Source organism: Buteo buteo, chromosome 21 (assembly GCF_964188355.1).
Source record: "Buteo buteo chromosome 21, bButBut1.hap1.1, whole genome shotgun sequence".
NCBI classification, from domain to species: Eukaryota; Metazoa; Chordata; class Aves; order Accipitriformes; family Accipitridae; genus Buteo; species Buteo buteo.
This window is the reverse complement of record NC_134191.1, coordinates 14,904,531-14,927,785: the sequence shown is the minus strand read 5'-3', so window position 1 is coordinate 14,927,785 and position 23,255 is coordinate 14,904,531. Positions and strand designations below refer to the sequence as shown.

At 41.2% G+C, this 23,255-nt stretch overlaps 1 protein-coding gene across 1 annotated transcript; it reads left to right on the top strand.

Annotated features, from left to right (window-relative positions):
- IP6K2 (inositol hexakisphosphate kinase 2) lies at window positions 1–22,686 on the top strand. The gene is made up of 6 exons (XM_075053601.1): window positions 1–97; window positions 15,279–15,577; window positions 17,731–17,953; window positions 18,786–18,961; window positions 20,254–20,429; window positions 21,902–22,686. Exons 2-6 carry the CDS (start codon window positions 15,376–15,378, stop codon window positions 22,397–22,399), a joined length of 1,275 nt encoding a protein of 424 aa, XP_074909702.1. The 5' UTR covers window positions 1–97; window positions 15,279–15,375; the 3' UTR covers window positions 22,400–22,686.
- Window positions 22,687–23,255: the final 569 nt, after the last annotated feature.

The window sequence follows — 23,255 nt, the reverse complement described above, 5'->3', positions numbered from 1 at the left end:
GCTGGGGTGGGGGAGAGCCGGCCCCGCTCCGCGCCGCCATTTTGACGTCTGAGGAACAAAAGAGGCGAAGCCGCCGCCGGCGCTGGCCTGACAGCAGGTAACGGGCGCGTCCCGCCGCTCTTCCGGGCCTGCCGGCCGGCGCGCTCGGCGCCGCGGGCTTCTCGGCGAACCCGCCGCCGGCCCCACCCTCCCCCGGGGCGGTCGGCTCTGAGGGGGTGGCCGGGGGCTGCCGCTGGCGTGTGAGGCGCGGCGGGGCCCTGCCTCTGCAGGCCCCAGCCCCGCCCGCCGCGGGGGGTCTGTGCCTGGCCTGGCGGAGGCGGAGGGTAGGCGGCTTCCCGGCTTCCCGCTGGGGATGCTCGGCGGCAGCCGCGGGCCTGTGGCGGCGGTAGGGGGAGGGGCATTGCCCGGGCCCAGCGGGAAGGGAGGGGGGCAATGCCCTGTTTTCCCCGGGGGGGAGGAGGGAGTAGGGCTCTGGCCTGGCATCACCCCCGGGGGATGCGAGTTTGGTCCAGGATGTGGGGGACGACGACAGCGTTCACGGAGCATCCTCGTTCGCACACCGAATCGAGCTTCCTGCCGAGCCCTGCCCTCCCCCGCGGGGCTCTGCAGGGCGGCGATGGGGGTTACCGGGGCGGGAAGCTTTCGGCAGCGCCGGTCCTGGCTCGGGGCGGGGGGGGCCGCAGTTATGCCGTCTTACGTGGCTGGGTGACCCCGGCGCTGGTTGTCGCCCCTTGCTGTTACTCAGCAGTTCTCGTCTGTCTGAATCATAAGACGTTGGTTTCCGTTTTGCCCGGGTGATGGCTGTGGTGCAGGTTTGACGACTATTTCATACATTTGGTAATATTACAAAACGAAAAAAGGGTGCTTCGGGATGTGTGCATAATTGGACGTGCTGCTCACGAATACCCTTTTTCTGTGTAAAACGGAAGTACTGGGTGATGTTACGAGCTGTTCTGAGCATCATAGGTTTATAATACCTTATTAACATGGCTTGGGGCCCTCAGGCTCTTAAACTTCCGGTTGAGGCTTCGGAAATCGGCATACTGCTTAAGAAAATAAATGTTATCATTGTCGATAGAATAACAGCCTGTTGGTAGTTACACCCTGATACATCCTTGGTTTTAATTCCACTGTGAAGAGTACACGTGTTTAACCCTGATATCTTTCCTGATATATGCTGGAATTTAATTGCCCTCTAATTCTAGCCTGTCTTTTTATTTTTTTGACACAGTGCCTAATGTGTCCCATATATTCAGGTGTTTTAGAAATGAATGCAGCACCCATATGGTTTTTTAGACTCATGAACATCTAAGGGGGCAGTTCTGTGTCAAATAAGTAGAATTTTGCTTTAATATTTAGTTCTGGAACATTAAAGCTAACATGAGTTTGTTTTAACTTTTCAGTCAGATGTTGTGCTCCTGGTCATTACTCAACACGTAACAGTGAAGTGAATGTAGGACAGTTCAAATTTAACACTTGAGAATAACAAGGTCAGGGTTATTTTGCCTTTTAAATGTTGAAGAGTTGGCATCTTTACTCATAACTTTGCTTATATAAGATAAAAGCTATTTGAAACTGTAAAATTGTCTTTAGGTTGAAATTAATTTGCATATTTTAAGGACTTACAATAACATTAAGGAATGGAAACTGGGTTTATATACACATGCATCTACACACGAATATGTGTATTTTTAAAATGTACTGATTAATTTGTTTACATTTGGCCTGTTTAGCATCTTCCAGCTTGTTGTTATATTTTTTTCTTGATTAAAGTATATTACTAAATGAGGAAGAACCCAATGATTTAACTGCCAGAATTCAGAAAAGTTTCTTCAAAAACGAGTTATCTTAAGTGCTCAGAAGTGTCTCCTGGTTAAGGGTCGTGGGAAGGATTTCAGGGAAGGATTACAGCCATTCGTATGTACTTGTTTGTAAAAATTTCAGACCTTAAACTTGGCCAGGCAGCTTTTCATAAATTTATATTAATTCATTTAATTGAAAAGCTGTTTTCCTACCTTTACTGTCTTTGCTGTTTATACCTTTCTAAAGTAATAATCTGTTACCTTGTCTGTATACTGTGGTCATACAAGTAATGTAAGCTTTATGTTGTTGTTGCTTCTTGAGGAAAGGTAGATCAGAGCCATCAGGACCATGTGGTATGGTAACTTGGGAAGGAGTCAGTCATATGAATACTGGGCTTTGTGCAGTCAGAAATTCTTTCCCTACTAGTTGCTTGCAGGGAAGACTTTAGATTTGTCAGGCATGTGGTTTTGAAAAAACAGGATGAGAAAAGATATTAAAGAAAGAAACTCTTTGCTGCCTGTCAGTGGATGGGCTTCCAGCCAGGTCACTGGTATGGTGGTACTTTAGTTGTCCTCTGATAACTGGGGAGCATGAGAGGATATTTTTGGGATGTTTTTTCTTTTAAAGGGTAGGGGAAGGGTGTAAACCTTGAGGCACTAAGGGTGTCTCAGTCTGTCAGCTATGGTGCTGGGGTATGCCATTCTGGTTTAGGAATAGGTGGAGGCAGAGAAGTGTATGCTGTCACGTTGATGGTGGAAGACCTACTTCACTAGCGACATAAATTCCACAAGGATATTGCATCTACAGGGTTAAATTAAATAGAAGTCACTCTTAAAAATCTTTAATTCTTTAGTGTCTGAATACTTTCAGTGAATTGAGTTAGATGAGGTCTGGGGAAATTCTGGAGTAACTGGTATTAAATACTAGTTACTTTTGATGATTCTCATCTGATGGTGTTTAAAGATTGGGAGACAGCCGAGGTGTTTCTCTGGGAGGTCAGGAGTGCTGCTCCCACAGCTGAGTTGGTGCCTGCCTGAGGTCGGGAGCAGTTCCAGGTCCAGAATAGGCAAAACAAGTGTCTCCTCAGTAACGCTTCTGATGCTGTCCTGCCCAGGGGGCTGCATGTTGGGAAAGGCTAGGAGCAAAGGCAAGGTTTTGAAGTGAAGCATGATTTGATGTGGTTTTCAATGCTAAGCCGAGGTGTAGCTTCTTCCTTTTTGATGTAGTTCATTGGTTTTCTTAATGTTTCTGCACCAATGCTTAAACACAGAAGTTGTTTAATGAGTAGGAACGTATTCCAAAAGTTCAGGTACTGCATCAAAAGATTGAAAAGGCAGAAATTGAGTTGCAACTAAAAATTTTTACTTGAATGCACTCTACTGCTCTAGCTGTACCCAGAAGTGTGGGGGTAAGAGCTAAGTACAGTGGAGTTTGAAGCTTAATTAGGCTGACATTTTACATTGATAATAATTCTTGTGTATCTAGTGAGCATGGGGTAGAACCATTATCTGAAAGCTGTCAGGTTTTTACACTGGTGTGTGGAAAAAACTTGCTGCCTCTCATTCAGTTCATCCACTTATCAGTTGTTGAATTTGCTGATGTTTAGCTCGTCCCTGTTGGCAAGAAGCTGCGGTTGGTCTCCAGGCAACGCAGGTCCGGTTGAGCATCTCTGTGCCTTGCTTGAAGAGATGAAAATTTTCCATTGCGGGGAGAGGATTTTTCCTCTTGCTAATTCTTTTATCTGGCTTTCTGTCTTGCCCAAGGTGGTTGATCTTTGAAACAATATAGGGGTAGTTTTCAAATATTAAGAGGCTACATTTTAGAGTGTTAAGGTATAACTGCAAATGTGCGTTTCTACAGCTTTTGTTAGAAATACCTTATTAGGTTGTTATTTTTGTGCCTCTCATAATAACTATTCTGTTTCAAAATAATTCTTTCTTCCGCCCTTTTGCAAAAAGCTGTATGACACAATCTCATGTGCTGTAAGTAGCTAGAAATTTCTCCTGCAAAGTCTGAAATACTGGAAGACATAATATAAGCAAAATTGTTTGGTCAGATGAAGGTCCAACATTGGTTGTGTTTAATTGGGTGTTTAGGAGCTTGAAATCATCACTGCAATCTTTTGCAAATTCTTGACTTGTGTAGCACTAAGTCTTTGAAGTCCTGACTCTGTCTCAGGAAGACAGTCTGTGTTAGAATAAGGTAATGATAATCTTTGTAATAGGTACAGAAAGTACTCTTTCACACTACTGCTTATCGGATATTTAACCTGCAGTCTTTGATGACCCTGTGTCTGGATTGCTGGCACATATGGAGGATTGTCTGTTGGAGATAGCTGGAACCAGTTAGTACCCAGTTTTGCATTGTTTTATGGGAAAAAGAAAGGCTTGCTCATAAAATGGTTTTGACCACTGAGAGTCCTGCTTTATGAAGACAAACTCTGTGCACATACCATGATGAATGGTTGGGCAAGAGACAGCACAGGCGGTCCTGGTTTGGAGCTGTGTACGTGCTCATCAGCCAGTTAATAGCCCAAACAGAACAGGTAAGTACTGAATTCACGCAGCGGCCTTTCAGCTCTACTGCCTCTCTTGGTCCCTGTCTTCTGTCCTGCTGTGTTGACATCCAAACTGGAAAAAAAGATTTGGGTGACTTGCTGAAACTGGTTAATGATGCTGTAGGTTGTTGAGATTTATGGTGAACAAGCTCAAGGACAGAAGATGCAATTATTTAGGCTATTTTTCCTCAGAAAATCACACTTAGAAGCAGCAAGGGTTTGGGGGGTTTGTGCCAGAATCTGTATTAGAATGAGCACAGCAAAAATGTTCATTTTATTTTCTTGAAGCACAGAGGGCTTTGAGCATACCCAAATAGCTGTGCAGGGCTGTGATGCAGAAATTTTCTAGAGTGCCTGGAACCTTAGCAGGAATTGTGGGTGCTGCCTAGTTTCATGCTTATTGAAGATGACCTCTTTCTTTTAACATTTGCTCTTTTCCTTTTTCATATCTTTTTCCAGAAGTCATCAGTTGGTGACATCAATTAGATTAATGTAGTTCCTTGTTAGAAAGATGAGAAGTGAAACTGCTGACATGATAAGCATCATCTTGATGTCTCTGAGGTGCTAGCTCTTTCAGAAGGTTGATTCAATTTAACTGGAGATATGAGGTTAAATTGGTATGTGGATGTGCTCATACTGATATTAACTAGCATTGTAACTGGGAATCTGTTCAAGCTAACTTAGGAAAAAATACGGATCTGGCTTAATGGAACCAGTCAGTTTTCTGAAGAGACATCTGTGAATATTACAGTTGAGGGTATAGCTCAAGATGGGGAGGGAACAAAATGGTTTGGAGAATCATTTCAGAATTCATGGAAATAAGTAGTGTCTCAAGGATGAGGGGTAAACGAAGTAAGTGCTGATTGAGCTGCACTGAGTTGTGTGGTGAGAGTCAGTGCGGTGAGAGGAGGACTGTCTTCCAGTTGTTCTGTTGAAACAAAACCTTTTGTGTATTTAAATGTAAATGCTGAATGGTGATTTCTTGCTTTAAAGTGCAAATAATGATTTAACATCATTATGCATGGTTTGCTTCCAAAAAATAAAATGGTCTTTCATAAGCTTGACGACTTGAAATTATTTTTTTTCCTGAGTATGCTGTTTTTTAGAAATACAGAATTGGAACATGAGCACTGTGTTGATGGCGGTGCTGTATTGCAGGTTTTTGAAGAGAAAATAGGTTTTTGGCAATCATCCTGTCTGAGTCTTCCCTTTTTGGGTAGTGATGGTTTCTCTTTGAAGGCTATTGTGCAGACCACACTTGCTTGTGCTGTGGAGTCACTGGCTGCTATAAAAATTGCCTGTAAAGCAACAGATGTGTTTAAGGGAATAAGACTTACTATAGTTGTGTCCCATTAGCTGGGCTACTAAAACTAGCTAGCTAGCTCTTTTTGCGTCATTAAATGTGTTTCAGCCTGTGGTGGGGACAAGACCAATACAGCCAAGCCCTGCAAAAGCTCCCTGTTACAGATTACTGGAATTGATAAGATTCTTCTTCAAGTGCTTTTGTACTGCTGTTTGAATATGTGAACTGTATGAGATTAAAATGGATTAATTCTTTGACAGTGATTATTATGGTGAGCCTGTAATTGGTCCCAGATGGTGTATTATGAGATCACTGAAAGATGAAACATGAAATACGTAAATAATTTTTTTTAAAGGCATTTTTTAAGTACTGTGCAGGTGTGCTTGTACAAAAGGTCCTTGTCCCTTTTACTAGGGGAAACTGTGCTTGAAATAAGTTACATTTACCAGAGGAAACATTCACGACTTTCCCCATGGTTTTGTTGCACCACATCAGTCTGTCTTGTAAGAATCCTCTCCTGTCCTTAGTTGCTTATGTCCAATCTGCTGCAGTTTAGCAAGATGCACAGTGAAATTATTTTCTGGGGTTTGGGTTTGAACTTCTATAATTGCTCAGTCGTCCTGGAAGGAGCTATATGTTCAAGGTCTTAGGACCCAGTTATTTTCATAACTTTTTAGGGAAAGAGCATGTAGAGGGCACTGAATCGTATAAACTCTTCCCTTTAAGATACGAGTCTGGGTTGTGTTATCTGTTTTGAGATGTATTTTCAGTAGTTTGAAGTGTTTTGAAACATAAATACAATTTTAAAAGATACATTAAATGCATCTCATGAACTTGAGCTGGTCTGGAGCAAAAACTCCATCTGTCATGATCATCAGAAGTAAAGTCTTGGAACTTACACTTGAAGAATTATAGTTAAAAATGTGGATGGGCATTTCAAGTCTGATGACTATCTCCTTCTGGGCTACTTTTTAAGCATCTTCTACAAAAGGGGACTAAACTTCTTCATTTGAAGTATGTTGATGGTATAGATGAATATACACATGAATGGGATGGATGAAACGTGTAACTGCATTTTGGGCACCATTCTTCCTGTAATAGTTTATTTATAGGTGATCTTTGCATTGTGCTCCTCTGGAAATTTTTGCTTAAGGAGTTAGACTGGATTGTAGGATTTGGGCATCTAAGCTTAAATTTAATGATCTTGTCCTGTGGGCTGCTAGTTCTTAATGGTTTAAAAAGTATTAGGGATTGGGATTTCTGAAGGGAATACAGACAAAGAAAACCTTTATGTAGTTAAGTGAATGTGACCTTCGAACAGGACTTGACCGTTGTCCTCTTGAGCAACTTCTCATATATGGCAACTTGGTCACAACTCAAGGGCCAGTCACAAAGATACCATGTTCTTCTATTGAGTGGCTAGAAATACAGTTCCCAGACTGCTAAATTCATGGTAATGAAAAAGGCATAGCCTTGGATTTATTTTAATCTTAATGCTGGAATTTCTGGGGGCTTTGGTGTCTTGAATAACACTTTCATGTGTGTAATCCACACAATTTAGCTCTTGCTGTCATATTTTCAGAAGATTAAAGGCTGAATGCTATTTTGGTTTCTCCATGACAAAGGGCAGTATTGTCTTTTTATAGCAACTGGTGTTTTTAGCCGCTGGTGCCAGAACACTGTTTTAAGATGGATCAGTTTCTAAATAGGAAGTTTAAGTAGCTTAGTTTTGGTGGTTCAGGTTTCTTAGTTTCCATGGCATTTTTACTTGGAAAAGAGACTAGTTCTTAAATTACACAATCCCTGGAAAAACTGCATGGGTCAGAATTGCATGCTTTTTTCTGGCTGAATATGCTTAGTAACCTGTAACTTGGCTTTATTTTAGTTCTAGGGAGATAAAATAGCTTTTACTTGAGAAGTAAAACTCTGGCATTTCTCCAGAGCTTTGTGTATATAGTTGTTAAACTTGCAGATTACAAATGGTGTAGGGGAAGCTGAAAGCTGTTGCTTTTGGGGATCTTGAAATGTTAGTTGTACTAAGTGCATTACCTCCTCACTGAGGTTTATGAAATTGCAGCTGAGGGGCTGCTGTGTGTGCTTCTGTTAAGAAAAAGCTAGAAGCTCTTGGAGACCGCCTTGGTTACTTGCCTTGCTTTCCCAGACAACAGGATTGGGGAACTGGGTGTCTCCTGGTAATGCAGAACTGATTTAAGGAAGATAGGGTTAATGGCTGTGCATGAACAACAATAGTAGAGCATTATGCAGCTTCAGATTTTTTTGTTTATAGTTTGCTCCCTTAATATGTTATGCCTAACGTTTCATAATTCTTAGTTTCATCTGTTAAAGTTGTATTCAAAAGTATCTTTGGTATTTGCTACAAGAGGTGGCTCTGCAGCTGTGGTGTTAAATTTACAGGTGTAAATACATGTTGTAACCTGTGTGGCAGTGTTTATTTCTCGTAGTAACTACTGTTGTATTTGGGTTATATTTAAAGGAAGTCAGAACTAGACCTCCATGTTTAGAGTATAAAAGGAGGTAGCGTAAACCATGTTGCTGGTTTAAAAGAATTTGTTTTGTGCTGAAAGAGTGCATCTTTCTATACATCTTTCAGCGTCTCAGTGCATTGTCTTTCTATATTATAGACAAAATTCTTAGTGGATAGAAAAGGCCTGATGCTCTTTTTGTTAAAAAAGAATCTCTAAGGGTGCTGGCTTACACTCTTGAGAAGTTCACAGAAGAACAGGATCTTGAATGTAGCACTTGGGAGTCCTTTGCCATTGTAGCCGGTGTTGGACTGTCCTCCCTCACCTTTCAGTGGAGGGGGAAAAAGATGGGGAGGAGTAGTACCTTTAGGTGTGACATGCCTGACCTGAGGTCCTCAGAAGAACCTTGGGCATTTCAGGATGTTCTTCTGCAGTTTTAAACTGCCTAGAGAGTTTTTAATTATTTAATGTTTTTGAAGGTATGTTAAACTGTTAAATGTTTACAAAAATGTTGGAACATTTTTAAAAAACCTAAATACTATTTCAGCTGTGTTTGTGACTGGCTTGTCATGTGCCAGTGATAGATGAGCTCTGGCACAGAGCATCACATTTTCTTAAAATCTAATGCCAGTGGATGTTACTGAATTTTATTGTTAAATTCCTCCAATAATCCAGCAGGAAAAATGCATACAAAATACAGGGAGTTCCTGTAATTGGTGTGGAGGAGGGCAAAAGGGCTGCTGTTTTAATTTATTGAACAGATGAATACATACTTTCCACCCGATAATAAGCATGCATTCTTTCTTGGTGGGAATCTTTTGTTCGCAGTCTAAGGTTAAAATTAGGATTACCTTTCTACCTTGATGGGCCAAGACTGCTGTCCAGTTAGCTCTGTCACGTTCCCAAAGGGTTTTGCAAACATGTTTTGTAGAAACTTTGTGCATGAGTTCATGTATAATTCTGGGTTTCTAGATTCAGTCTGTTTTGTGTGATTCAGTAAATTAATTCAAGGAATTTTTTTCTCCTTTTTATCTGGAGAAGTTCTTTCATTTTTCCAACTACAGTGATGAGGTGCTGCAGTTACTAGCCATTTAATAAGGACAGATTAAAAAAAAGGGGAGAATATTGCATTATATCAGCACTTCAACAAGCAGATGGTTTCTTTTATTGGTCTAGCCCAAGCACCCTACATTCAACAAGAATAATCTGCTCTTTTTTGGCTTTTTATATCTGTAGGTGATCACGATAGATTCATCATGACAGTGTCTGACTCTCATCACCCTCATGATTTACCAGTGAAGGCTATAGCAAAAGTATTTCTGCTTGGAAAGGGAATGCACATGTAGTCTCAATATGTAGCTGTGGAGGACTCGGTATTTTACTCTTGGGTTTGCAAGTGTTCCTGCTAAGTATTTGTACAAAACCTCATGCTTACTCATCTCTGAGTACAAGTCATGTGGAGATAACTTAATGATTGTTACATTGATTGATTTGCTGCAGAAGAGCTTAAATAACCCTGACTTGCATAGAAACTTATAGCTCAGCATACTCTTTTTTTTATTTTTTTTATTACCATCACAACCACTTGATTTAAGGTTATACTTAATGAAAAAGAAGGGATTTTTCTACTCTAGTCTTTCTTTTAAAGTAAGCTCAATGAAGTAGTTTTCTGTACCTTTTGAGTCTGGGTATTTCCAGACATGAGCCAAATTTGTTAGTGAGTGTTGCAGACCTACAGCATGTTGTGTCATATTTTGTTCTTGCATTTAGGGTAAACAGAAAATGAGACAACTAAAAAGCAGTATGCTCACCTGGGTGGTGTCTTCCCTCTGGCCCCCACTTGATATCATGGCACTATTCCCCCCACAATGTTGAAAAGTATTAAGTCTGCTGTATTAAAATTGCATTACTTGCTGTTTGGGGGACAGGGTTTTGTTTACAACGAAAAAAAAAATCTGATAATTGAGCATGTCAATGCACTTTTTTACTGAAGATAAACTTTTTCCTTAAAATTAGTTACCAGAATAAGTGTTTGCTTCCTGTAATCGTGCAGGATTTAAGACTGCTCTTAAGGCTTTTTCCAAAACCATAGGATTCATATGAGCACATTATTATGCAGGCTCAGCATTTGTACTGTAATGAGATAAAAAGTTAGAAACTATAGCTTTTATTGCTTAAACTTAGTTATATTGTTACTGTTGAACATACAAAAGGCTTCAAAAGCATCCTAGTGTGGGACTTGGCATTTTATTTAGAGGTATAATGCATCCTCAAAGTTAGGAATCTATTAAAACAGTTGTGATAACAGAAAAAAGACCTCTGCATTCATTTAAGAATTAAAAACATTTATTGTATGGGGTTTGCTCTCTAATCTATATGCAGTTCATCTTTAAAATATAATTCTGTATTTCTGATACTGGTTTAAGGCAGCTGACTGGTCAGTAGAGGATTTGAGTATCTCCATTCTAGTCTTAAGAGCTTCTGGAGTGGAACACATCAGAGTAACTTCAATTCATGAGTCAAGCAGCAACTAAAGTGAATGTTAGAAGCAATTCCTTACCAATGTTAGACTGGGCAAATTGGCTAATGAAATAGTGTTATGTGTAGAGGAATGGCATTGCTTTTCATCAAAATCAATCACAAGTTGTGCAAGAACTATAAGCCTGAGCATGTTTAACATACATAACATTATTAATATTCTGATGTTGCATCCTCTGCTTTGTATTTTGTATTCTTTGATTCAAGGAACGTACCTTGCTATTTGTAAAGTAGCAGGTAATGAAATGTGTAGTTTGCTCACATAAGGACTTGTAAAATTCCTGTAACTATTCCAGTTTCATAGGGGTAGTAGGTTCTTAAAGTGTGTTTATTTTGCTTCAGTTGTGAAGGGTTGTTCTCTTTGAGCATTGTAATGACTTACCAACTCAGACCTGAGATACCTTTTGAATTTTATGCATGAAACGTGGTGGGCTCTCACAAACATACCATATACTTTCCGCATTGATATCTGTATCTTCCTATGTCCTTTCTCAGCTGGTATTCATTTCTTCCTGAGCATTCTTTGGGCTGAAGCAGCTTCCTCTTTGGCTTCTCTAATGGGTCACTGATACTCTTTTTTGGTCCTGTTGGCTGGCTGTGCCATTCCTCTGTTTCCTTGGAACCTTGGGAAGGGGCTTGTCTTTGTCTGGTTCAGCAGGGTTTATAGCATCCTGCAGCAGCTCAACTTGGCAGGTAGCTACCCCGTCAGCTTCCTCTTTGCACTAGCCAGTGAACTGAGAAAAGGACAGGCAGAAGGCTTTACTGCCTTGCTATTTCTGTCACTGTAAAGCTGATTTATGGCAATTTGGAGCTGCAGATACTGACCACCCAAAGTAAAAAGTCTGCACTTGAGAGAACCCAGTTTTAACAGATTCATTAGGAGGGCAGCTCTGCATCAGTAATTCTACTATTACAGAGTTTTGGGAAGAGGTGTTATTTTTGAGATTGTTACAAAGGAAGGACCTGCTGCTTAACTGAGAGCTGTGCTCTCCAGAGGATGTGTTCGTTAATGCAGTTACATATGGGACTAAGTTGAGAGTCTGTAATGACATGAAATACCTTCCAAAGAATGCTGTCACCTGAGATTAATATTAAAAATCTGGAAATGTGACTTCATTGTGATATTCTTTCAGTGGTCATTGTCACACGTGAATAAGATGTCTGTACATGTCACTTCAGTTTTACAGATTTGGGTTTTAAACATCTTTTGCTGCTTACTGTAAGAATGATATTGCTCTAGATGAGTTTTTATTTGTTTCCTTCAAGTTATGTCAGTTTTTTCTCTTAAAATGCTTGACATGTGAAGGAATAGTACATTTGCTGCCTTTTTTTTTCTATTTTTTTTCTGATATGTCATTTGAACAAAAGATCTTAACCAAAGGCACTTAAAAGCACGTAGGAGGAAAAGGGCAGGGTACAGTGAGCCTGTGTTTGGTATCTGGGAAAACTGCCTAAACCCAGCTGTTCTGTGCTCTTTCTTGCTCAAAGAGCATTGAAAACAAACTGGGTGTAGGATCAGAGGAAAGGCAGTGAAGAACTGTATTGTGCTTCTGCTGGTTGACATCAGTGCCGCTTGAAGCTGTTGGTCTTCAGTTAAAGTTTTTATTTCTAAGGAAGTGGAACCAATTTGACATACTTCTGAGGTTGTTTGTGGAAGTAAGGTATTTACAAATTGAGGTTGTGCAAAGCATTTGTGATGGGTGCTACAACTGTGCTCCAGGTCCTGTTGTCCTGCCTAAATATTGCGTAACTGATATTTTTATAGTATCAGAGCTATAAAAAACTTGCTTTGTTGTCCCTTGAATGGGAAGTTACACTGTGTGATGTGCTGCCAGATGTTACTTTTTCAGGAAACAGTAAAGTAGCATGAGTAGTCCTGTCCAGTTCTGTGTTTGGCAATTCCATTGCTGAGTGAATGTGGTGCACCATGTGCAAGTATTGTCCAGACCACTTGGGTATATGTGAAAGCAAACAAGTTGAGCTGTTACTAATGAACTCCCTGAAGATGTGCTGGGTAAACAAGGTGTTGTATATGGTCTGTGTTAGAGATGCTTTCTTGCTAGAGTCATTTCTATAGCATAAACATCTACAAGGCTGAACTCCTGATGCAACCCTGATTGCAGGACTAGGACTAACTAGGTGTTTGAGGTTAAGGGATGTTGCAGCTACTTTCTAAGTTTGAATTGCTGCAGCTGCCTATCAGTGTCTCTACATCAGGGGTAATTAGAAAGGCGGCCACAGAATGGTAATGCTGTCTTGGAAAGGGTGGCTCTTGTAATGCTGATGTACTGTGGTGCTGTTAAAAGTGGCTGTGCCAGTGTCAAGCTGTCACCACAGGATCTTGTACATATGTAACTGTGTTTCCCGGTAAAAGCTGGCACTCTTCTGGCTTTCCCTGGGAAATTCCAGAAGACTGGAGGCACTGTTGTCTCTAGGAAATCCTGATGAAAACTCTTGAGACTTGTAAAATTACTGGTGCATTATACAAACACAAACTGAAGCTTAAAATTTCCCTAATAGAAATTGGAAGCAACTCTCAGTCACAGCTTACCCGGGAGCTCATGCGGCTTGCTAAGTGTGCGTTTGGTGGAAGGTGAAGTATGTTAGGTATCTGCTGGTAAGCCAACTTCCAGTCGAGAGTAACCTGAGGAGCAGTGCGGCCCTGCCTGGGGTGGGTGGTACCCTGGGGAGCCATCGAGCAGGTCTGTGACTCTGAAGCACTAACAGTGCCACCTTCTGACTGCGGCAGCTGCGGAGCTGGGTTGGACGGCCCGGGGTTTGAGGTCAGGCCAAGGTACACGGCTTTCCACACTCTCTGGGCACCGCAGTGTTGCTCGGCTTGGCCGTAATTAAATAGGTTTTTGGAAACGGCTTGTGTACGGCGTGGAATGGAGAGGCTTTTACCTGTGTGTCTCCCAGTTGTCAAGTTGTTGATGCTGAGGTATATGAGAAACTGTTCTGGGGATGCAGTAGCTGCATTATAAAAAAAAATACTAGGAAATTAAAAGTAGTACAAATAGGGATGGAAAGCTTACGGATTTTGTTCTAATTTTAAATATAGAGTATCAGAAGAGAGTATTGTTTCTGGGAAATACTGTTCCAGATTAAATTTTACCTGTTTGTGCAGAGAGGGCGTGAGTTTTGTTTTCCGTATTAAATAATTCGTTCTTAAAAAAAAAAAAAGTTGGTAACTTTTTGTCAAATAAGGCTATTGAAAGAAGGGGTGTGTGTGTGTGTAGGGAAGCTAACTGGTGTGTAGTGAGTAAAACTATTGATCTGTTATCCTTAGGTGCAGGTAAACATTCCAGGAGCTGGGGTTCAATTGATCGATCTGTTGTTTCTTTAAGCAGTTTAGTTGTTTAATTCAATTAATGCCCTTACATACAGGGCATGCTGCAGGGGTCTGTAGTTCTGTTAGCGCTGCTGCTTTAAGCCTGCAGGTCTCTGCTTTTCCAGTTAATGTAAAGCTGTTAAATATCTAAGGAGGACAAATAAAAATAGACCTGTGACCTAGAACACTTTGTAGTCTCTTTGAATTAAGTGCATTATTGTTCGTGTAATGATCTTCAGACAAAATAAGTATGAGGTTGTTTTTAGCTGCAAAAAGTTAATGATTAAAGCTCGGGTCTAAAATTAGAGCAACTCGACTTAAAAATTTACTGGAAGGTACAGACCAAGGCAGTCATGTTTTGTTTTTTCAGCTTTGCTCCTTTAATTGTGTATTGAAGTGGAAGTTGCATGAAACTGGAGGTTGGCCAGAACTGAGCGGTGTGTAGTCACAGGGGTACAGTAGCAGATCCTTTGGATGCAGATGGCACAAAACACTGCCTTCTGCTGTACTTACGCAAAACTAAGTTCTTGGAAAATGGCTTATTAGCAGTATGTTTTTCAACTGAAAAGGTAGCATCTATGGAATACTTTAAATATCTGACATGTTGTGAATAAATCGGTGAAATAAGTGTTCAGCCTGGACCTCGGCAGGTTACTGTGATCGCTGTCGTTGTCTGGAAGGGAGGAACTGTAAACTTGGTTTTAATTATGAATTTCTCTGGCGGGCCTGGGATGTGTGCTGTTAACCTTCAGCACGGGGGAGGCAGGGATCCTTGCGAACGCTGATGTGTCTGGCTCTGTGAACGGATGCTGGAGGGCGTTAGGCGTAACTTGAAGTAGGACTCGCCAGGAATTGCCATCAACGTTTTTTTAATTTAAACAAAACAAAACACACCAGGAGTTTATCTGCGGCTCGCCCTCCGACCAGCGCCGCCGATGCGCATGCGCGGCCGGGCGGGGCGGGGCGAGCGACCCGCGGCGCTGTCCGCCCCGCCCCACGGAGGCTCCCATTGGTTGTGCCGCGCTGAGGGGCGGGGACACGGCGTGCCTGCCTGGCTGCGCCCCGCGCGGGCCCGCAGTCGGCCGCCTCTGTAAAGCGAGCGGCGCCGCGCTCCGCTCCGCTCCGCTCCCCTCGGCTCGGAGGAGCCTTCGCGGCCGGCTTTGCTAGCGGCACCACCCGGCAGCGGCTCTCAGCCTTGCCTACCCAGGCCTCAGCGTGCGGGGAGGCTGACGGCCCGGCGCTCTCTTGTGTTTGTTTTAACAGACTTTTCAATCGGAATAAACACCTTCAGGTCTCGGAGGCTTCTGGCTCTGAACTGCCTTCACTACTGTCGCCTTCTTCTGTCTAATGTGCTACAAGGATGAGCCCAGCATTTGGAGCTATGGAAGTGGAGCACTATTCCAAGGGAGTCCTGCTCGAGCCTTTTGTCCACCAGGTTGGAGGACACTCCTGTGTCCTCCGGTTTAATGACAAGACCATCTGTAAACCCCTTATTCAGAGAGAACACCAGTTCTATGAGACTCTCCCAACAGAAATGCGTAAATTCACTCCGCAATATGAGGGTAAGTTACTAAACCTTAGGATGGGGTTGGGCTTTTTCTTTCTGTAAATAAAGTGTGCTGTGCTCTCTGTTATCTCTGAAATCTCTTCTCTGTGGAAGAGATTTTAGGGTTTTCTTTTCATGTATTTTGATGTTGTCTGAGGCAGGCTGTGGAGATGCAGGGTGGAAATGCTTGCCAAGTTGGTGTTTGGGCTGACTAACAGCATTAGAGTAGAGCAACTCTGCTGGTGATAGCCCATATATCTCCCTTAGGCACAGGTAAGTAGCTAACAGCTTGTGAATGTTTTCAGTAATTCTCTGCTGCTTTTTCTGTGGCTTTCTAATTTTTTTTTTTTTTGCCACTTGTTTAATGTTTGTTTACAGGGATTTGGTAAGATTGGTTGATTGTTTTGTGTAAGCTTAGTTGTGGTCTCTCTTGTTTTTGGATTTTTCCTCAGACTCATTTTGATCGCAATAAATACATGTCAGTGAAGTGTCTTGTTGAATATCTGCAGTGTTGTTTCTGCCATTAAGGAAATGAAAATTCATGGCATTTAGGTAGGGAAGGATCAAGTAGCTGCGATGAGGCTGAGTCAGATGTTATGTAGGAGTGGAAATTCCAGTTCTCCTAAGAATTGCGCTAGTTAACAGAAACACTTTTCTTTCCCTTCTCTATTCCATTAACTGCTGCCTGGTGATTAATAAATAATATGTCTGAAGCACTTTTTAAAATGGAGTTGCTTTTTAAAGCACATTGATTTTAACAACCATAAGGGTGATGAAGTTTTGCATACTGTTTGTGAAACTGGCAGAAGACTTCAGAGGAGATGTTTCAAAGTTAATATTTCCTGCACGCTTAAAGAGACTTTTTGACATGTAACTACAAGTTCTGTTGGACTGGAAGAAAATGTGATCTTTGAATGATACTTCTCAAAATGTAATAGAACAATTGTACTAGTGTATATGGCTTTTTGGGGAGTGTGGGGAGGGATTTAGGGGTAAGGGGCCTCACTTGGTCCATCTCTGTTATTTTTTCCAGGATAAAGCCAAAGGCCATTTGCTAGCTGGCTCCCCCCTTTTTTCCTGTTGTCCTTTCCTTTGTGGCAGCAGGACTGTCAGTCAGAGCTTCTGCGCTCCCTGCCCCAGCTACTGTAGGTCTCGGAGCCGCCTGCCCAGCTCAGAAGTGCCAATCTCTCGCCGAGACCTCTCCCCTCTGGCCTAGTGATGAGCTGCAAGAACTGTGCAGACTGATTGATTTGAGAATAAAGAGAGAGGACTGAAAAATAAAATTAAAACCAATTCAGACAATTGTTATGGTTTCTTCATTAACCACTGAAACTGGCTAATGTAGCACTGAGCGCATCTCTGTCAGAGTGCTCCACTAAGACTCTTAAAATGCAATGTAGTGCTCTAGAGACTCTTGAGGGGAAGATGAGAAAAAAAATATGCTTTCAAGGTTCACCATGTTTCTGTACCACAAACAGATTTGTTTTGTATTGCATTTTTGTTAACTTATTTGACAAGATTGCTGCATAACCAGTATCAATAAAATATATTCCAAAAAGGAGAAGAAAATGTATAATTAAACGTGGTGATTCTAAGTGGAAGCTTTTGGACTAGTTTCTGTTGTAATGTGACATTTTCCTTGTTTTGCTCTATTTGCAAATCTTTCCTTTCCCCTGGGGATCTATTAACCAAATCTTGTTTGGATAAGTGCTTTTTGCTTTGCTGTCATGCAAAACTTAAAGCTTTTGATGTGAGGGTTTTTTTCTGTGCAGGTCACTTTTCACTACAAGATGTTAACAAATGTTTTACATCTCACTTAGGGTCAGACCAGTCAGGTTTTTTAAATTAATAAAAACTTTTATTAATTGAAATTGTCTCCTGTTATTATTTGATTCTTATTTGACTGCATCAGAGAGAGAAAAGAACCTTTTGTATCATTGTTTTGTCAATATGATGAATTGTCTTTTGTGAGGTGTCATTTTTGTCTAGGTCTTTTGATATTTGTTAGGTTGGCAGATGAGGTTTGGCCTGTGGCAAGATAGAAACTAAGGACCAGGGTAAGAGAAAAAAACCAAAAGTTGCTATATTCTTAGTGTAAAATCATGTGTTCTAAAAGGCTTGCTTGTCGCTTCAGCAATTCATAACTGTCTGTGTCCTTTCTCTCTTCAGGTGTGGTGTCGGTCAGCTTTGAAGAGGATGAAGATGGAAACTTATGTCTAATAGCATATCCGTTAAGTGGGGACCATGATAACTTAGAAAACTTAGATAATGCTGACTGTGAACCCAAAAGTAAGCTGTTGCGATGGACTAACAAAAAGACAATGTTATTAGAAAATGAAAAAGTGTCTAAGGAATGGGTCCGGCAGCACAGGAAAGAGGAGAAAATGAAAAGGTAAGTTTGATAGGGTGATCTGGAATGCGGAGCATTGAAGCATAAAATTTTTTGCTGTCAAATTAGGATCTGGTCTCCAGAATTCCAGAGAATTCTACAGAACTCTTAACTTTCATTTTCATTTCTTCCCGTTTCTTTTGTTTTTCCTGACCTCTTCCGTGTGGACAGGTTCAGTAGTGAAACTAGTATGTCCTCAGCCCAGTTGTGTGTTGAGTCTTTTTTTTTTTTTTTTTTTTTTTGCTGTGGTCAATTGAAAAAGGTTTCCCAATGTTATTTTTGAAGTTTCTGCAAAAAAGAAAAAAAAAAGCCAACAAAACCAACCCACCTGCAAAAGCACAATAGCTGTAAAAAAACCAAAAATTATCTCAGTGTTACAGCATACTTTTGTGGGAATCCTGCTTTATCCGTGTTAGTGATGTTTTTCCCATTGTTCACCTATGTAAATTGTGCCCACTATAAACTGTGAGCCGTGATGTATTGTGCTAAAAACAGTGACCTTAGCAAAGGATAAATCTTAAGCCATATCGCTACTTCTTGCATTACTTCCATGGAAGTAATTCATGCAAGTAAAGAATATATAAGTAAAATTAGTACATATTTTGTAACATATTTGGCTATATGCTAATGTATATTAATACAGAAGTAGCTTTACAAAGGTTGAAATATTACTCATGGGCAACTTGTCCACTTGTACAGAAAGCAAAATAAAGCTTATGCCAGCTGTTAGTGAAGGTGAGCAAAATAGTTTGTAAAGTTAAATCCACTGGCAACCTTTTTAAAGTGCTTATTTTTCTATTTGACCTCTAATTTGATGCTTTGTTCTGTTTTCTAGTCACAAATTGGAGGAAGAATTTGAATGGCTGAAGAAATCTGAAGTCTTGTATTATACTGTAGAGAAAAAAGGAAATGTAAGTTCACAGTTTAAACACCATAATCCTTGGAGCATGAAATGTCATCAGCAGCAGTTGCAGCGGATGAAGGAAAATGCAAAACACCGGAATCAATACAGTATCCTTTCTTGAAAATACCTCATAACAATGGAATGAGTAGGGCTCTGCTTTTTATTTCTTGAACATGCCAGATGAAAGTACAGAGCAGGCTTAACTGCAATCTGGAGAGACTCTCTGAAGCTGTGATTTATTTGGTGACTTTGAAGGGATTGCCAGCTCTTTCCAGAACATGGGCTTTTCCAGCATGTAATAAAGTAGCTAGGCTAGGAAATTCAGATAATTCAAATCTACGAATTGTGGATTAGTTAGTGGACAGGTTTTACAGCATACTGTGTTTGGGATCTTCCACAAAAACAGTTTACTAATGCCAGCTTTCAAAGGAGAAGAGTTCTGTCACTTTTTGTAACTGTTTTGGTATTGGTGATGTTAAAAACTAGTGTCATCTTTCCCTTTTCAGAAACTTCTTAAATATAGAGGATATTCCAATGCCTGGAGTTGTCTGCTTCTAGTAGTCTCTTTTTAGTGAGCCTTTCTGGTAAAGAAAAGCTGAATATAAACAATCATGTAGAACTGGACCATGAGAAATGCAAAAACAGTGACTGAATCCATGAAACCTGAAGCATGCTGGTTTTGTGCTATGGAACTGTAGGCAAACATCTCCACCCTGTGCATTCTGTGGAAAAAAAATCTTGCTGTATGCAGGCTTGGATGCAACCAATACATCCTGCAAAAATATTAGTATCTATATACTCAGGTAAACAAATTCCTTATGTGTGAGTAGTTTCAGTCAATGGATTACTAGAACATCTCTGACTAATAAACTGTTCAAAATAGAAAGCATTTCATGGCTGGTACCCTCACCATTTCACTGAAGATGATTATTAAATTACCTAAATGGAAGTGTGTGATATCTCTGGAAGGGTATTACTACAGATGTTCTGAAGTGCTTTTTAGCTTCTGTGTTTCAGAGGTGGTGTGAAGATGCTTCACTGTTTCTGAATGGTAACTAAAGCACACAAAATCTTCATTTCCCACAAAAAAATGTCTCTTGCTAGGCAGGAGGTACTTCATAATTCCAAGTCAGCTGCCAGATTATATTTCTAATGACCCTGGCTACTTTTTTTCCACTTAATGTGGAAATTCACCTGTCTTCTCTAGAGATCAGTAAAACTGGAACTAGATATCCACTCTGCTTTATGCCAAATTTATGTAACTAATTTTTGACAGGCTACTATATACTGGGCATGTTTTTGGGTATGCTTAAAGTTAAGACTGTGCCACTGTAAAATCTGTGGTAATGGTTTTAAGACCTGTATTCCTCATTGTGAGGATTGTTCCTTAACTAATCAGAATTCATTTTGCTGGAAAACCTAACATCTCGATACGAAGTACCATGTGTGTTGGACCTTAAGATGGGAACCCGACAACATGGAGATGATGCGTCAGAAGAGAAGAAGGCTAATCAAATTCGCAAGTGTCAGCAGAGTACATCAGCTGTTATTGGAGTCCGAGTTTGTGGCATGCAGGTGAGAGGAAAACTAATTATGTGTAGGGCAAGACTGGCACCCATTTCTGTTGGCAGGGTTTTGGGCTTATGTAGTCATCCCATGTGTTGCTATCCTTGACATTCTGTGCTTCATTTCCTTCAGTAAGGGGAATGAGGCTTTTAGGTATCGCTTATCAGTTGAAGGTGGCAGCATCTGCAGGAGCAGCCTGCAGCATGCACTCTGCATCAGTGAATGTGTTCTCTGAGCACAAAAACAGTCTCCTGCACAATAGTGGCAATTCAAAACTGTGTAGTAGAATTACTGATTTGATTAACATTTCAGGGTAGCGTAGGAAACAACTGAAGGGAGGCTCTGCCAGTATATGCATTTTGAATAAAGCATGCAGCGATTTGCCAGAATATTAAGAACCAATCAGTTCTGTCTTGTAGACTTTGAAAAGCCACAGATCTTTCACTGCTTAAAGTAGACTTGTTGCAAAGTGCAGATGAGAAGTGGCTTGGTAAATGTGATAACACTCATGGCCAAATAAGGAGATAGAGTTGCATGGACTTTCACCTGAGTTTTTTGTTTACTTGTTTCTGTATTCCTAGAGTGACAAATGGGAAACAACTTGTTTGTATTTGAGGCTTTTCCGAAGCCTCTCTCCTCCCATCCAGTAGATTCCAGGAATGCCAGCAGTGTTTGCTAGGAATTGTTCCACAGCGTGACTATTGGCGTGTTTGGTGTTTAGCTCTCTAACTTCGGAGAAAAACACAAGGCAGAAATGAAAGTGTGAGAGCTGCATTTCTAACCACAGTGCGCTGGGATTTGAGCGGGGCCTGCTCATTGTTCACCTTCCAGTATAGACCTGTGCTGGTAAACAAGGAGGAACTTTGGAGGCACCTGCAATCCTTATTTGACTGAGATGTTTAGGCATTATCAGGCTGTGTAGTGTATAGACTACTCTCCTATAGGAAGGAATCTTCCTGCAGGAGCACCTCTGACTTCTTTAAATACAGAGTATTATGGGGCACACCTTAGTTTTTTATATTGGAGTGTTTGCTGTCACTTAGAGCTCAGCATTCTGGGAATCAACTGGTACACCTGTGAGCAGAGGCAGGTAATGAGCTGAATGAGTGGCTGTGGTCCAAGTTGTAGCCTGAATTTGGAGATCTTGGCCGCAGCTTTCCTAATCTCACTTAAACGCCTCATTCTTACGTTCCTGGTGGAAAAGCTCAAATCTAAACTGAAGGAATTTTCCACTTCCTCTATGTCTCTGAGTTTCACAGACACTGCTGGATCTGTTGTTGTTAACAGTTTCTGTAACTGTGCCAGAGCAATTTTAAGGAGTAGTATGTCATCTTGTAAAAGCTTTCCGTAGCATGTCTGTCTGTTTTTTGGTTTGTGTTTGTCATCCAGTCCCGTCCGTCCCCCCCCACCTTCAAGGCTTTGAGTCAGTATTACCACCAATTTTAACTATTCCTTTTCTTGTCTTGTGTTTGTATATGCAGGTCTACCAGGCAGGCACTGGCCAGCTAATGTTCATGAATAAATACCACGGAAGAAAACTCTCAGTCCAAGGATTTAAAGAAGCACTTTACCAGTTCTTTCATAATGGCAAATACCTGCGCAGGGAACTCTTTGAATCTGTTATTAAAAAACTGGCTGAACTCAAGTCTGTCCTAGAGAAGCAGGAGTCTTACCGCTTCTATTCAAGCTCCTTGCTGATCATTTATGATGGAAAGGAAAGGCAGGAAGTTGCTGTTGACTCAGACCCAGAGGACTTAGAGGACCTTTCAGAGGAATCGTCAGATGAGTCAGCAGGAGCATATGCCTACAAACCAACTGCTAGTACTGTTGATGTCCGTATGATAGACTTTGCCCACACAACCTGCAAGTACTATGGAGAAGATAGCGTGGTGCATGAGGGCCAAGACACGGGTTATGTTTTTGGACTTCAGAATTTAATAGATATTATTAAAGAAATAAGAGACGAAAGTAGCGAATAAACAGTGTGAATGCACATCAGTAGAAAGCACTATTGTGACTCTTTGTATTCCAAAATTATTGGCCACTTTCTGGTGGTAGGAATCTTTACAGGCTCTGCAGGGATGGTCCCCTCAGAGTCAGACTTGTTCAGAGGGCATTTACTTACATTGGTGCTGGACCTAGCACTGGCAAAACTTGGTATCCTTATTTATTTTAAATTTCTTAAACATTCCATATTTGATTACTCAGATACCTCTGTTATCCCTGTGTGTATACGTTCCAATAAAATTCTTTTTGTTCATTGTAAGCCATGCTTCTGTTGTTGCTGGTGACTGAGGAAGAGATGAAGCTCCGATCTTTCTGGTGGTGTAATGCAAAAGCAGTGTATAAACAAGCAAGGCATACCTGCCTTGTGAGACCGCGTGTGGAATCGCACATCTGTTCTGGGCCTCCTGTCAAGAGCAATGAGCAAGTCCAACAGCCACCAAGCTGGCCAGGGGCTGGAGCACCTGCCCTTTGAGGAGAGGCTGAAGCAACAGGGCCTGCATAGATGGGGGGAAAGATGGCTCAGAGGGACCAAATGTCAGAAGGTTGGACGGGAGACCTCCAGAGGTCACTTCCAGCCAGAATGATATGACTCTGATAAGTGAAGACTTGTCTCTTAAAATCTCTAACAACCTATCTCCTGTTTCAGGATCTTTTAAATTAGATCTCATGCTGTGTAACCCATTTCTAGAGAGCTATTGACGTTTTTTAATCTAAGCTGAGCCAAAACATGCGTAAAACTCCTACCGGATTAGCTGCAATGGCAGTGACTAGGGGAGAGCTTCAGAGCCTGAAAGGTATCCTAAGCAGCTTAAAATCTTACTTGGGACA